The sequence below is a fragment of the Dermacentor variabilis genome, chromosome 6 (genome assembly GCF_050947875.1).
Source record: "Dermacentor variabilis isolate Ectoservices chromosome 6, ASM5094787v1, whole genome shotgun sequence".
Lineage (NCBI taxonomy): Eukaryota > Metazoa > Arthropoda > Arachnida > Ixodida > Ixodidae > Dermacentor > Dermacentor variabilis.
This window is the reverse complement of record NC_134573.1, coordinates 159,128,309-159,143,429: the sequence shown is the minus strand read 5'-3', so window position 1 is coordinate 159,143,429 and position 15,121 is coordinate 159,128,309. Positions and strand designations below refer to the sequence as shown.

General features: G+C 44.0%; 1 protein-coding gene across 10 annotated transcripts in view; it reads right to left on the bottom strand.

Moving 5' to 3' along the window:
- The window catches only part of LOC142585569 (organic cation transporter protein-like), a 93,072-nt gene that overhangs the window by 4,887 nt on the left and 73,064 nt on the right, over positions 1-15,121 (bottom strand). For all 10 annotated transcript variants that reach the window (XM_075696414.1, XM_075696416.1, XM_075696412.1 and 7 more), the window contains 5 exons: positions 11,153-11,300; positions 10,497-10,591; positions 9,089-9,303; positions 6,901-7,082; positions 4,628-4,767 (listed from right to left, as the gene is read on the bottom strand). In XM_075696414.1, coding sequence (XP_075552529.1) covers positions 4,628-4,767; positions 6,901-7,082; positions 9,089-9,303; positions 10,497-10,591; positions 11,153-11,300 — 780 coding nt within the window. The remainder of the gene's footprint in view (positions 1-4,627; positions 4,768-6,900; positions 7,083-9,088; positions 9,304-10,496; positions 10,592-11,152; positions 11,301-15,121) is intronic.

The window sequence follows — 15,121 nt, the reverse complement described above, 5'->3', positions numbered from 1 at the left end:
AGCATGCCTAATTATTTTAGGACCAAAGATAATTAATCAAGTGTCCTGCTCCATAGACTGGACCCTTCTCTTCAATGCGAACCTCACAGACAAGGGTGCCGCAGCCAGAATTCTGCCTTTCTTTTTTAGTTCTTACTTTGCAGTCTGCCGCACTCTTGATGGAAGGTCTCTCATGATTAAAAATGCGCGAGAAAAACTTTGTAATGTGGGCATTCACTCCATGTTTGGTTTCTTGCCTGCTCTCTGTCCATGTCTTGAATGCAATGTTTATGGGCGCTCTCGACGGCGAGTGCAGTCGAAAGGTTTAGTCGTCGCTCAACTCCGTGCCGCCCACGCTTTCGCGTTTCAGTAGTTTTGTTATCACGTAGTGCTGCACTGGTTTTCCTGGCTCGCAAAACTCGCACAAACTGCAAGTAGCAGAGAATTCAACTTCCATGTGATGTCGCAGGATGCCCGAACGGTCTGCACCACTTGACCAAAAAGCAGCCGCAGCAGCAAATCCATAGCTCTGTCTTGGTTCGGTACCGCAGTCTATTGGGCGCCGTCTGTCACTGTCTGTCGAACTGACGGCAGCCAAGGGTAGTGACGGTGTATGCATTGTCACCACTCCCCTGATTAGGTAGCGGGAGTTTTGACTTTCGAAAAAGGTATTCGGACCATTCAGATGCAATGGAATCAGGGTGTAGACGAGCCGTATGTAAAAATACTGAAAGATGTCTATAGTGGCTCCACAGCCACCGTAGTCCTCCACAAAGAAAGCAACAAAATCCCAATAAAGAAAGGCGTCAGGCAGGGAGATACGATCTCTCCAATGCTATTCACAGCGTGTTTACAGGAGGTATTCAGAGACCTGGATTGGGAAGAATTGGGGATAAGAGTTAATGGAGAATATCTTAGTAACTCAGGGGACCAACTGCAACGCATGCTCACTGACCTGGAGAGGGAAAGCCGAAGGGTGGGTCTAAAAATTAATCTGCAGAAAACTAAAGTAATGTTTAACAGTCTCGGAAGAGAACAGAAGTTTACGATAGGTAGTGAGGCACTGGAAGTGGTAAGGGAATACATCTACTTAGGACAGGTAGTGACTGCGGATCCGGATCATGAGATTGAAATAATCAGAAGAATAAGAATGGGCTGGGGTGCGTTTGGCAGGCATTCTCAGATCATGAACAGCAGGTTGCCATTATCTCTCAAGAGAAAAGTTTATAACCCCCCCAGCTGTGTCTTACCAGTACTCACGTACGGGGCAGAAACCTGGAGGCTTACGAAAAGGGTACTACTTAAATTGAGGGCGATGCAACAAGCTATGGAAAGAAGAATGATAGGTGTAACGTTAAGGGATAAGAAAAGAGCAGATTGGGTGAGGGAACAAATGGGAGTTAATGATATCTTAGTTGAAATCAAGAAAAAGAAATGGGCATGGGCAGGACACGTAATGAGGAGGGAAGATAACCGATGGTCATTAAGAGTTACGGAATGGATTCCAAGGGAAGGGAAGCGTAGCAGAGGGCGGCAGAAAGTTAGGTGGGTGGATGAGATTAAGAAGTTTGCAGGGACAACATGGCCACAATTAGCACATGACCGGGGTAGTTGGTGAAGTATGGGAGAGGCCTTTGCCCTGCAGTGGGCGTAACCAGGCTGATGATGATGATGATGATGATGATGATGATGATGATGATGATGATGATGATGTTTACCAATTCTGAAGACCAGAGAGCTTAGTGAGCTGTCTTTCAGGTTCAGTTTATTGATGCGATTGAAATTTTGTATAGAAAAAGTAACTTTAGGAGGTCTCATTAAATTATGGGGTTTTACATTCCAAAACCACTTTCTGATTATGAGGCCCACCGTAGTGGAGGACTCCGGAAATTTCGACCACCTGGGGTTCCTTAACATGCACCTAAATCTAAGTACACGGGTGTTTTCGCATTTTGCCCCCATCGAAATGCGGCCGCTGTGGCCGGGATTCGATCCCGCGACCTCGTGCTCAGCAGCCCAACACCATAGCCACTGAGCAACTACGGCGGGTCTAAAAGGTCCCATAGTCAAAGACTGGGGAGGGACCTCCAACAATAAGTACATAGAAGGAGTAACTGCATTAAGTGCACTTTTACATAGAAAAAGTACACTTAATGCAGTTAACAGCTGTAGCAATCCTATGAAAAGAAAGAGTATTAGAAAGAAAGTCAGGAAAGTCAAGTCATGGTAATAACAAAGTATAAACACAAAAGGCAGATCCTGGGAATAATATTCCACATTGAGAAGTGTAAAATAAACAACACAATCCCTTTCCCAACAAGTGGTGACGAAGTTTCCTCTTAAATAAATGAATGGAAGGAGATGATTTAATGGAGGGCGGTAGTGAATTTCATATTGATGTTGCCAAAAAGCTTGCAGTAAGTTTGCCGTAGTTAGTCCTTGGTTTCGTTAGCAGCGAGTTATTATGGTGTGAAAATCGAATGCCAGTAAAATGTGGGGATTAGTCTTTTGTTATCAATGAAATTCGTAATTCTCCTCGACAGAATTTATACGTCAGGACACCAAGAGAACACTTATTTAAATCCGCCACTGACAAAATATTATATGTGCAGAGTAATGGCAAGGCACTAGATGAAAAATGGCTGTATATGATTATTCTCAAAGCTTGGTTTTGTACGTGCTGCCGGGGGTGCCAAGTGAGTTACGTAGGCATTGCCCCAAGAAGAAATGCAGTAAGAAATGTGGCCATAAAGAAATGCGTAGTAGAGTGAAATTAATATACGTACAGGAAAATGGGGGTGGACTTTGATTAGTATTTCGATACCATATGCCGCTTTATGGGTTAATAACGATATGTGGGTTGTAAATTTTAAATGATTGTTGAGTTCTACTCCAAGAAATGTTGCATGGTCAAGAGCCTGAAGCAGTCGGACCAATGTTAATGCATGGCTTCTCCTGTACACATTTTTGCGAGAATGAAAAAACTACAAATTTCAATTTAGTAGCATTAATATTGAGCATATTATCTCTGCACCAATTAGCGATTTTAGCCGCATCAGCAATAAGGTAAGATATTAGCGATTTCAAACACGTGTTAGAAGAGTAAACTGTTGTGTCATCAGCATATAAAATACAACTAGAATGTTTAACGTGTTCTGGAAGGTCATCGACGTACACGAGAAATAAAATTGGTCCTAGTATTGAGCCTTGTGGAACACCTATGTTAGTTTGGTGCGAGAATGAGTATCAGAAATAGAGATGGCATGTTTTTGATCATGTAAATAACTGCTAATTAAGAAAAGCGCTGGACGACATATGCCAACAGCGTTTAGTTTAGCAATAAGTATGTCATGGTTAATGAATCGAGAGCTTTAGAAAAATCAATAAACAAGGTACCAGCCAATTTACCTATGTCAATGGCTGTTTTAAGATGAACAGTTAAAGTAATGAGCGCTAATTCAGTTGAGTAACCAAATCGAAAGCCAAATTGATTAGATGATAAAATACTGAACTTTGTGAAACGGCTAGATAAATGTACTACGAATAATTTTTCAATTACCTTGCTGAAAAATGATAATATAGACATAAGACCAAAAAAGGATTCTGGTCATAAAAGCTTAAATACTAATTAATGTGTGCTCTGTCTGTTTAGAAGAAACAAATCCTTGCATAATAGTGCAATATTATTAAAGGTAAAAAAATAAATCCTTGAAAGAAGTACTGTTACCTGCTTTCTTGGCACTTATATGGTATTCAAGCCACTCCCAAAACCTTCTGAATCCAACAGTGGCCATAACTTTGCCCTGATAGCTGATTAAAACATACTGTCAGATTTCTGCCCCATAAAGCCCTATAAGTTACGAAAGAATAATGAAACTAAAGACGAAGAAGAAAAACGAAGAGGCCTTGTGCACAATACGGTCCACAGTTCAAGGGAACGTCTAACTGGCAATAAAGCCAATATAACTGAAACACTTCTACGTTATTGAGAGAAAAACATCACTGACAGGAGGCATAAGGCTGTCATCTATGCATTAAAAAAAAAAGCATTCTGGGGTTTTATGTGCCGAACCCACGATCTGGATTAATTTTGACCATCAGGAGTGCGCACCCAATGTACATCAGTGCTTTTGCATTCCGCCCCATCTGAATACTGTCATTAAAACATAGTCTGCATGCCTTTGGGTTATAATTCAGCTGTAATTGGTAGCCAAATACTGACTGAGTGCTTCCTTTTTAACTTAAGATTGTTTAATAGCAACCTGTCCAATACTTTGACAAGTCACTGGACTCTACCTGTGGCACTTGCGATGCGGGTTAGCCAGCCGCAGCTCACCATGTGATATGGACATTTTCCAGCCTATTTGCTCGGCAAGAAATCTGCCCTGCCCACAGGAAATCCACACCTGACATCTTGCAGTAATACTACCAATTGAGCAGCGAAACCATCAACCTAATCTAGGCACTTCGCTGGAAGCACAACAGGAGGCTGCATTTTCCTTTAATAAACTTTTCTCCCTCTCCCCTTAAGAATGGACCGCACTGTGCTTCCCGTACTTGTTCTCTTGTACCTTCCTTGGTGCTTTGCATAGTTGGTCCCTCAACTCTTCTTATGCATCAGGCAATTCTGCAACCAGTGGACACTCACCCTAGGAATTGTTCTCCTTCAACCACACTGTCCGGCAGCTGGGCCCCTCGGGTCTCGGGCAATAAAAGCACCGTAAGGCCACTTGAGATGCAGATGGCCCCGTACACACCAAATGGCACGCTCTCATGTGTAGCATGACCCTGTGCATCGTACAAAAGAAAAAAAATGCAAATGTAATGGAGCCTCCCTAAGTAACAAGTGTGTACAAATATCCTTCGAAATCCTGAGTACAAATTGAGTAGTAGTACTTGTGCTTCAAATAGGAGTGTTCGAATAGAAAAAATTTCAAATCAAAATGAACATGAATATTTGCAAAAAATAATGTTTGAACATTGAATGTCGAATATTCCCAATTTAGAAACAAAGTGAAATGTAAACATGTCATGGAGTATGTTGGTTGGGGAGGGAGACAAGGAGATTTTTTTTTTTTTTTTTACATTACTTGATAGATGTAATGCAGCTAAGTGGATGTCAGGTCAACCGAGAAGTTTGTAAATAAGAAACAACTAAAGTGATGATCATATATCGTGTACTAATGACAATTATATCAATGAAACACAGGAGCTATCAGTCACAAGATCCACATACTATACAGCATTGTGTTGGTTGACACAGATAAGCATAATACTACAGCTACAGCGTATCTTTTTGAAAGATACAGACATACTCAGACTTTCCAATAATAAGTTGCTTTGCCTGTCGTCTGTCATTCAACCTGTTGCTGGCTTATACAGTTAAACCTCAATATAATGAAGTAGATAAAATCGGCAATTTGCTTCGTTATAATGAAATGTCGATGTATTGAAATTCGACTTTTTATGCATATAAGTATAGACACCAATCGATCTTTCGCACACGGAACAGGGCTGTAGAATTTTCCGAATTATTGGCCAATCGAAAAAAAATTGAATTTGAGTAAGGAAACCATTCCTTCTGATGAATTTGGGAGTTGGCGACGAATGATACGATGCCATGTCCCTGATATCTTCACATCGGTGGTACGAATTAAGCGAAGCCAGCCACACTTTCGTGTGCAATCCGCTTAAACAGCTGATAGCGTGGCCCGCACTGGGACGACGCTATCGTGAAAAGCGCTGGCAGCGGAGAGCGAATGCTTTGTCTGCCTCTTGCTCCAATGGGTCACCGAATCTCGAGATTATGCAACCTCCAATACTAAGCGCGCGGGAATACAGCTTACATGACGCCATGCCATCTCGGCACACCCATTCTTTGCTCGTGCGGGGCAGACTACCATTGAAGCAGGGTGCACAGCGGCGAATACACGCTCAGCCACGCTTACAGCCATGCGTAGTGCGGCCAAAGTGCGTGCTGGAAACCGAGACGCAGCCCAATATGTCTCCCACTCCGCACCCCCCCCGCCCCCTCATGCGCGCTTGATCGCGTTTTTGCAAGCTCGCACCCCTCCCCTTTTTCCCTTCGCTCACGTGGGAAAGCGGCACTCGTAAATCCATCAACTTTCTTGTCTCACCCTTGCATGCTTTCACTCGTACCTAAAACACACAGTGCGCGGGGCACGATAGGCTCTTATTGCAGTTGGACTTTATATGGAACATGATGCAGCTCCATTACGGCAGTCGCTCTTTTCGCACATCACGCGATTTGAAAGGTGCGTCTGCGAACAGCCGCTTGTAATTCAATCCTTTGACCACCTGTGTTCGCAAACGTTTCCATTTATTGTCTTGGTAATAGTTTGCAGCAGCAGTGAAATTTCATTATATTGAAGTTCGTTATATCGAGGTTTAACTGTAATTTCCTTGTGCACAGTGGCACGACAAAGGCGAGGGTTAAGGGCTACAACATACTTCTTCTGTTGCATTGAAACCTGTAGCGGTAATGCATTAAATGATCAGTGCAAGCTTTTAATCAAATGTAACAACTGCTGCTTGCAGGGGGCAGGAGATATAGAAAGATGAGGCTCAATAAACGCAGACAGCTAGAGAAGGCAAAGGATACGACATGAAACAGCAAGGCCTACTCTTCCCGTCTCATTAATTTCTTATGTTGCTTGGCTTTCACACCAGCAGCAAAAAATGATATAGTCAGGTGGCGCTGAGCATAGCAATGATAGCTGTGAATCTTTTTGTTTCAAAACATTTTGCGACATATTTTGGCACTTAGCTTGCTGCTGTGTTGAATGTTAGGCTCAAACAGTCCTAGCACTATTGCGGCAAATAGGCAGCATTGAGGTTGATTTCAGTTCACTATCAGAGTGCACTTCTGATGTTCAATTGCATGGATGGGGCTCTACTCACCAGCTCCTTGACGAAAGGGGCGATGATGGCACCAAATCGGGCAATGGTAGAGCTCGAGCCCACACCGACATTGCGCACCACCGTTGGATAGATCTCGGCCGAGTAAACGTACAGGATACCATAGGAGGCAGTGATAAGAAACTTGCCAATCATGGCAAACGTTATCTTCAGCCAGAGGGTCTCTGCAAGCATGCGAGAAAGGGTAGAATTAGATCCTTCAATGAGGATCTAAGCTTGAGGATCTAATAAAGGAGGATCAATGCTTGTTCACTGACATAGCCTAGAGGCTATGGTGAAAAGCTGCTTATGTGAACTAGTTCTAGTGCTTGCAATGAGTCAAAGGTAAACATCACAATCGTTAGATAGTTATAGTTTGATGAATGCATAACCAAGTATTTCAGGAGACATTTAAACAATTCTTCGAAGTAGTGCAGCAGCTATAAAAGCTATGTTTTCAGTGTTGCATTTTTTTCGTGCTGTCAAACACATAAATCTGAGTGATAATCGCTTATCAGCTCTTCAATCAACTAAGTAACTAAATTTTATAATTTATTAATTTATTAAACATCTTTCAACTTCAGAACTGAAACTGTTTAGTGCTTGAGACATGTCCACCTAGCAAGGATTCTTAGATTACTATTAGTTTCGAGATATCCATTCTACACTTCAGAAGAAACATAATGGCATCCCCATTCTATAAATTGTGTTTATTAAAATATAGGTCGGGCTTTCTTTCCTCAGAAATGTTACCAAAAAATGAGCAATCAACCCATATTTATGGGCAAAGTATCTCGACCTATACTCGTGAACAAAGCTAGCAAAAGTATGGAGCTAACGGAGTTCCTCCACCGCACTCGCCATAAAGCCAGCCTGGAGATTATTCAGATTGGCTTTAAGAAACATTGCATGTCCAATGCACTTGACAGCACCGAGGACGACACTGCTTAAGGTGCCGAGGGTGCATGCGAAGCATCTGACGAGGACAACTTCTCTCTGGTAGTTCTAATGAGGATGCAGCTTGTGGCATCAACAAGTGATAGTTAGTAGCCGAGCTTACCACAAATAATGGTGCGTCATGTTCAAAGTCTTTTGTTGTACTAAATACCGACTATGGGTTGACCTATATTACCTTTTCTTTTTCTTTTTTTACTTCTCGGTGCATTCAATATATAGGGGCCGACCTATATGCATGTCCGACCTACATTCGAGTAAATACGGTACTTTAGTTCCACAGTGTATAAGTGCCTGCTCGGAAAATTATTAGTGAAATGCAGTGCATCTCGCTGTAAGTTTGACTGATGGATTAGTTGTCTCTAATGTCCCAAAGCAACACTGGGGCTATGAGAGATGCTGAGCAAAGGGCTCCAGATTAATTTTGAACCACCTGAGGTTCTGTTAAACGTAGAATGAGCAAACATAGAATGAGCACGAACGTAGTAATGAGCACGAACGTAGTAATGAGCATTACTGCATATCATCCCCATCCAAATGCAGCTGCTGTGGCCAGGAATGAAACCTGTAACCTCGAGCTCGGCATCAAAACACCACAGCCACAAAGTCACCATGGTGGGTTCACTGCAAGTTTGCGGCTGCATGTCTTGAAAGTGGCGCTAGATGCACAATGAAGGCCGAACTCAAAATGAACTTCTGCTTAAGATTGTATTACAACTACATACTCTCAGGAAGAATTAGGCACTTAAGCATTGCAGGCAGTTTACAGCTAACAGACAAGGAGACATGAAAGGAAACAAGGGTGCGAAGAACAAAATAAAATTCTAGTAGATTTTGCTAGTACATAGCTTCCTTCTCCCCCTCCCCCCCAAGAGCTGATTTATATAAATGAAATAAATTTGTCACGTCATAGGCAAATTTGGTTGCTTTGCCAAAAATTGTAAACAACCAGATGTAATTAGTAGTGTTGGTTAGGTTTAGTTTGTCGCTTATGATAACAAATTAACAGTGTGAGCAAAAGATTAGGACAAAAAAACAAAAGAGAAATAGCACTGGTCCTGCAGTCTTTTTGATCATGTCTTTTGCTCACACTGTTTATTTGTAACCAAATGCCCAGACTTCCTGCAAGGGAACTTGGCAGTCCTCGGCGATTGTGACTTACAGTTAAGGAAACACTACTGCAGCCAATGAATTGTTTTGGCAGGTATAGTTCTGAACAACAGAGGGAGACACTCACTTCCCTGGAAGAAGATGGTGACAATACAGGCTATCCCAGCCAGCAGCATGCATCCACTCTGTGACCAACGTCGTCCCATCTTCTGGATCACCACTATAGAGATGGCATAGGCTGGAAACTCCACGGCACCAGCAATTGCAAAGTTGAGGTATGGGTTGCCTCCGAGATCATTAGTGTTGAGTGACATGGCATAGTAGGTGAATGAATTGACGAACCTGGACATGTGAAATAAGAATCCGTTAGAAATCCAAACAAGGCAAAGTGTTCATAGGAAAGTGGAAAGCAAACTCTTTAATTACTAAGCTCGAGCTGCACTCAGCTGTTTGTACCAATACCGTTAAAGACGAACTGTGCTCATCCAGGGCACAGTCTTTTCTGCTTTGCTTACCGAAGATGACTCAGTTTGCATTGTACATTTCAGTTTCAGTATCTGAACATATCCCTCAGTGCTATCAATTGCTTTCGTTACCATCTGCTCAGATAATTGTGCTAATACCTTACATGTAAGCTGAGGAAAAGTCTTTTTTACAGCAGACGTCATTTATTATGATTCTGGGTGAATATAGAAGATAAACTGCACTTGTAGTAGATTTGTTGAACCTGGATGTAATGTGCGATAATTCGCTAGAATAAAAAGAAACAGTATAGTTTGCTCACAATTTTTACAAAAGAACTTGGGAATTAAAGATACACTAAACAGAAACTACACTACTGTAGAGTAATAGGTAATCCTTAAAAACCTGATTTTAATTCATTTCGCATTGATAGGTTGATCACTACATGAGAAAACAGAAGTTAAAGTTTCATTTTTGGAATTTCAAGCCACAACCCCAGTGTCGGCATGCCAGGATGAAGATACAGATTTCAATGTATTTTTTTGTATTTTTGGCCATTTTTGCACACTAGTGTACTACATTAAATGTTTCGAAACTTGCTAAGTTCAGTATCTGCCTCCTTTAAGGGCAAGCTATACTCCAGCGTAACGCATACACATGCAAGCGCGTCAGACTCGGTGATGTCAGGGTGATGTACAAATGACTTCTACAATATAGCAACACAATTCAGCCGCCGTAACTCGTGCTGCAAAATGTGCTCCAACATCACCAACGCCTAGACAGCTCCTCTTCTATTTTTCGGTGGCCATTATAGGCCACGCTGGCCACCTGTCTTGGCATTCTGGTGCAGAAGAAATGTCAGAGCTGTATCCTAGAGGTGCCAGAGTGCGCACCCACGGGGGTAGCTCTCTTCACACGCACAACGATTGCTGTGGCAACACACGCATTGGTGTAGCAACGGCTGGTTGTAGTGTACAGTGTTGAATTTTCGTTGATCATGGTGCTGCCGACGCAAGGAACTCCATGCCTATGGGTATACATTGGAAAGAAAGTGAATCAAAAGGAGCTCTCACCAGCAGAAGTAGAGAATGAGAGTTCGTCGCCTGAGCACGGGCGTCTTGAGCAGGTCAAATACTGTTGCTTTGCCAAACACATGCTTTGGCTGCTCCTGCATGGTCAGATGAGCAAGGCTGTCAAGTCAAAACTACTGAGAAGTGCATAAAATAACTAAGATAACAAGTTAAACACCTTGAAGTACAAAAAGTACGTTCAGTATGTATAACAGCAGACAAAATGATGTAGGAGCCTGATACTGATTGTTTGCTGGCAGGGCTTAAGGTCCAGAAGCAACACATCGGCCACGAGAGATAGCATACTGTTCAGCTCTCGACTGGTAGGCTTACTGTAAGCTAAGTTTTGTCAGTGCAGAAGTGCCGGCATGTTTCGTGGGCATGTATGCGTGTGTGTGTGGGGGAAAGTGGGATGATAGTCTGATAAAATTTGTTATCTTGCAATTATAGCCTTTCTTCTTTTTTAGGACTTGCAAAAGTTCTGTACACTCATACCCATATGGCTTTGTTGTGACATCGTTTTTTCCTCAAGAAAAAATAATAAGAGAGCATGGATGTACACCACTGGTAACTAAACATGCCATTCACCTGAACCGGCGCTTCAAAATGATAAGGTAATAATATTTTTCCACAACAACGATTAAAAGAGCAGTATTCACCTTCTCAAACTCTTTCTTCAGCTGTTCATACTTGATTTCAGCCTCCTCCTTGTCCTTCTCGTTACGTTCCACGGCCTCCATGATCAATTTGTGAGCTTGATCGAACTTCTTGTTGGCCATGAGCCATCGTGGAGACTCTGGAAGAACCCTGAAAAGGACCGTCTTGCTGAATGCTTCAAACTCTGACCAAATGCTCACGGGTCATCTCAACGTGCAGAAGAAATTGCATTTTACAAATTCAGTAGTGCGCATGCTGAAATAATTGTGCAGATGAAAAGCGTCTGCTATAGAGAAAAGTTTAAGGAGCTATGGCCCCGGTTGATTTTCATAGGGCCCCTGGCATAATACAAGTGTCAAGGCCATATTGCGTTGCTTCCTGCTTTACATATAGTGAAACTTTGCATAAGGCAATAGGCCCTAATTTCTTGTAAGTTAATGCTATTGCTTTAGCTTTTTAAAACAAGTACAGTGGAACCCCGATTACACGACTTTCTCGGGGCCGCGAAAAAGCATTGTAAAATGCGGGCGTCGTAAAATCCAAACATAAATTATGCCTATAAGAATACGACTTATTTCGCACGACAGATTTACGAGAAACTTCAATGTAAACTACTAACATACTGTGCAGGGCTTGGAAACCCAAATCACTACAAAAGTAAATGCGATAAGAATTAATGCTGCAGTACAGGTACCAATCATGCTTTACTCAAACGAACCTTTACAGTACTCCACTGCCCACTGCCGCGATTCCCGCCAGCCGGTGCAAACATTTAAAAAAGTCGGTAAGTTTCTCTCGGACCTTGTTTGATCCGTGAACCAAGAGCTTTCACTCGAGTTGGGCAACGTCCAAAAGGAGGTCCTCTGTGGCGTCACGTGAACAGATGAAGCTCCGGATGCCGTCTATGTGCCATAGCACCTCGGCGAATGTGATAGGCACAGGCATGGCATCTGTGGCGTCGTCATTGTCTTCGTCCGATGTCGCAGTGGTGTTGGGACAAGGCAAAGCTTCCTCGATGGCGTCATCCAGCGCCACCTCGCCGCAGATTGCAATGCTGTCGTCGGCCTCCACGTACTCGGCGAAGGTTGTGGTGAGGTTTAAACCCCCGAAATCGTCGTCGGCAAAGCCTGCATCGGCCTCAAGCGGCATCGAGGTCAATCCTCTGCTGCGTCCCCAGCAGAGGACGCAGTCTCTCACTTAAAGCAACAATGTTTGAACGAGTTAGCGTTTGTGCATCGCGTCACTGCGTTCCATGAACTGGCAATAAAATGCATGGCGTTGAGCACAGTGATCTTTTTTTCCGACTCACTGCACTCCATAGCCGCCAGCTGACGCTGCACTAACCGCTTCCGGTACCCTTGCTTGACGCACTTAATGATGCCAGCAACCAACAGCTGTAGCCGCCTTGTGCAGTTGGGCGGAAAAAAAACAACCTTTATGTTCCTCAGGCTGGACGTATCGGGTGGGTGGCACGGTGCGTTGTCCACGAAAGAAAATATTTTCCTCGCCTTAGCACCCATTTTGTTATCCAGCTGCTGCAAAAAATTGCTGATGAACGAAGACGTCATCCGCACCTTTTTGTTGAAGCTGTAGCTGCACGGCAGCGTCTTCAAGTTCTTAAAGCACCGTGGCTTCAAAAACTTTCCAACAACAAGAACGGGCAGCCTCTCAGAACTGTCCTCGTTAGCACAGAATGGTGCCATCACAAGCTCTTTACTATGCTTGCCACCATGACAGCTGTCACCCTTAAACGCAAGGGTTTGCTCGGGCTGCATCTGGTAAAAAATACCGCTCTCATCGGTGTTGAAAACGTCGCAGGGCTTGTATGCAGCAATCATCTCTGGCAGCGACTCTATCCACTCGTTCACCATCGAAACGTCCACGGAAGTGCTTTCTCCGCAGGAGTGGCTGTACACAATCCTGTTTCATTTTTTAAAGCAATCCAGCCACCCGTTTGATACCTGAAAGTCGTCGATGCCCAGATGCAATGCCACAAGGTCCGCCTTTTCTTTTAGAATGGCGCCATCAACGTTGATCGCAAAGCTCCGTGCATGATGCAGCCACTTGACGAGAACTTTTAAAAACTTCTCATGATGTCCTTCTTTTGCCGCTTTCCGCTTGAGCCAGAATTTGTTGGCATTCCGCAATATCACCGCTTTGTTTGCCAGGATCGTTTTAAGTGAAGGTTCAGGTATCTTAAGGTCCCGGGCAATGCTGGCTTTCGTGGCTCCATCCTGCTTTTCCGTTTCCTCAATAATATTGAGCTTATCGCCGAGTGACAGAACTGTCCGCTTTCGGGACATCGTGCGTCGCGTTGCTCCACACAACTCAAAACCTCCGCTGAACGCTGGTCACTAGGATTACAACGAAGAACAAGTGCGATAAACCTAGGCCCCTCCGCACTACCTTGTCGGCAGTCTGCTGCTGGGAAACTGGAAGGAAAGAAACACTTCCCCAATGCAATGAGAGGTGATGTCACCGAGAAGAGAGGGAGAAAGTGATTGTGGAGAAGAAAAGGCGCTATTTCAGCCCAGCGGGCGTTGCGGGCGGCTGCTGGTGGGGGAGAGGGAAACGAACGATGAGACGAGGCCGGGAAGAAACCAGTCGAGCGGTGTCAAGTGCTGTCAAGGTGACATGCGAAGGCGCTGTTGCTATCTTGTCGGTTCGAGGGTCGATCGTGCGGGGTTAAGTCGAACAATTGTTTGCACGCTGAGTTTGTCGGTGCCGCCGACAAGAAAGCTTGTTGCAGCAAGACAACTGGCGCTCAGCGTTTACGTCGTCTGCCTGGTACTGTATAATAAAATGGTTTCGATGACCCACTGTACTGAATAGACGATAAATCGTTGGCATGAGCGTCCTGTCGGTCTGTTACTGTACCCTAAATGAGTGCATGAAGTCAGGCACACGCTGCCAGCACCAGCAATTGAAGATTGACGGTGCAAGAGGAATTCATCAACAACATGATGTTTAGGAGTCACCCAAGTGCAACGCGCGCATTTTTTCATTAGATTTGCTAGCCATCAATGAAAGCCCTGGCTCGCGGTGCAGTCCAGACCACTTGGATGAAGCCCTAGCTACTTTACGCTCAAAAGTGGAGTTGCAGTCTTACGTTGGGCAGGTTTTCAGCACGGCACCGACGTCGAGCTACCAGCGGAGTTTCAATGCGGTACACGGCACAGTACACGCATGCGGAGAGACGGAGCGAGGAAAGAGGCCCGTGGCACTTTTCTTTCGTCTGCCGTTCCGCCTCGCGCTTCGCGAGGGTCGTCGTATAACGCGGGTCAGGCATAAAATTGCGTCGGATAATCAGGGTTTTTAATGCACTGCTTCTATGGGGACTTCGCCGGGACTGTGCTAATGTCGTAAAACCCAGGTCGTCGCAAAAACCGGGGGACATCAACTGGGGTTACAATGTACAGGCAATAAATTTTCAGGTTGTTTTTTTTATCAAACAGTTTAATAGATAACATATGTCATATCTCCATATGGTGCCCACTTTTATGGCCTCAAAGAAGAGGCCATAAAAGTGAACACCATATGATACAGCATGCCTTGAACAATTATTCAATTTCTACAGAGCTCCTATCGAATTACAACTTCCCACTTAAGTGAAGCAAGTAGTCAGTATATAATGGAAGTCAGTTGAGCCAGCAAAGCAATAACACTTGGGTGAAGTGCAAGACAACTGCTGTTTTATCAGCCATAAAAGGTTTATTGAAGGCGTTTCTGCAAGCCTCCTAAACCACCCTAAGAGAAAGTGTAGCGAAGACAAATGCTGTGTGCTGCTGCTGCACTGCCATCCTTGTGCCAAGAGCAGAGCTTATCATGTACCACCTGCCAAAGGTGTGTAGCCAAAGATCAAGGTGGATGCGTAGCAGGGAACAGCAGAGACAGTTGGCGAGAGATTCTCCTGTATGTGACAGCAGGGACATACAGACAATTATTCAATTTCTACAGAGCTCCTATCGAAT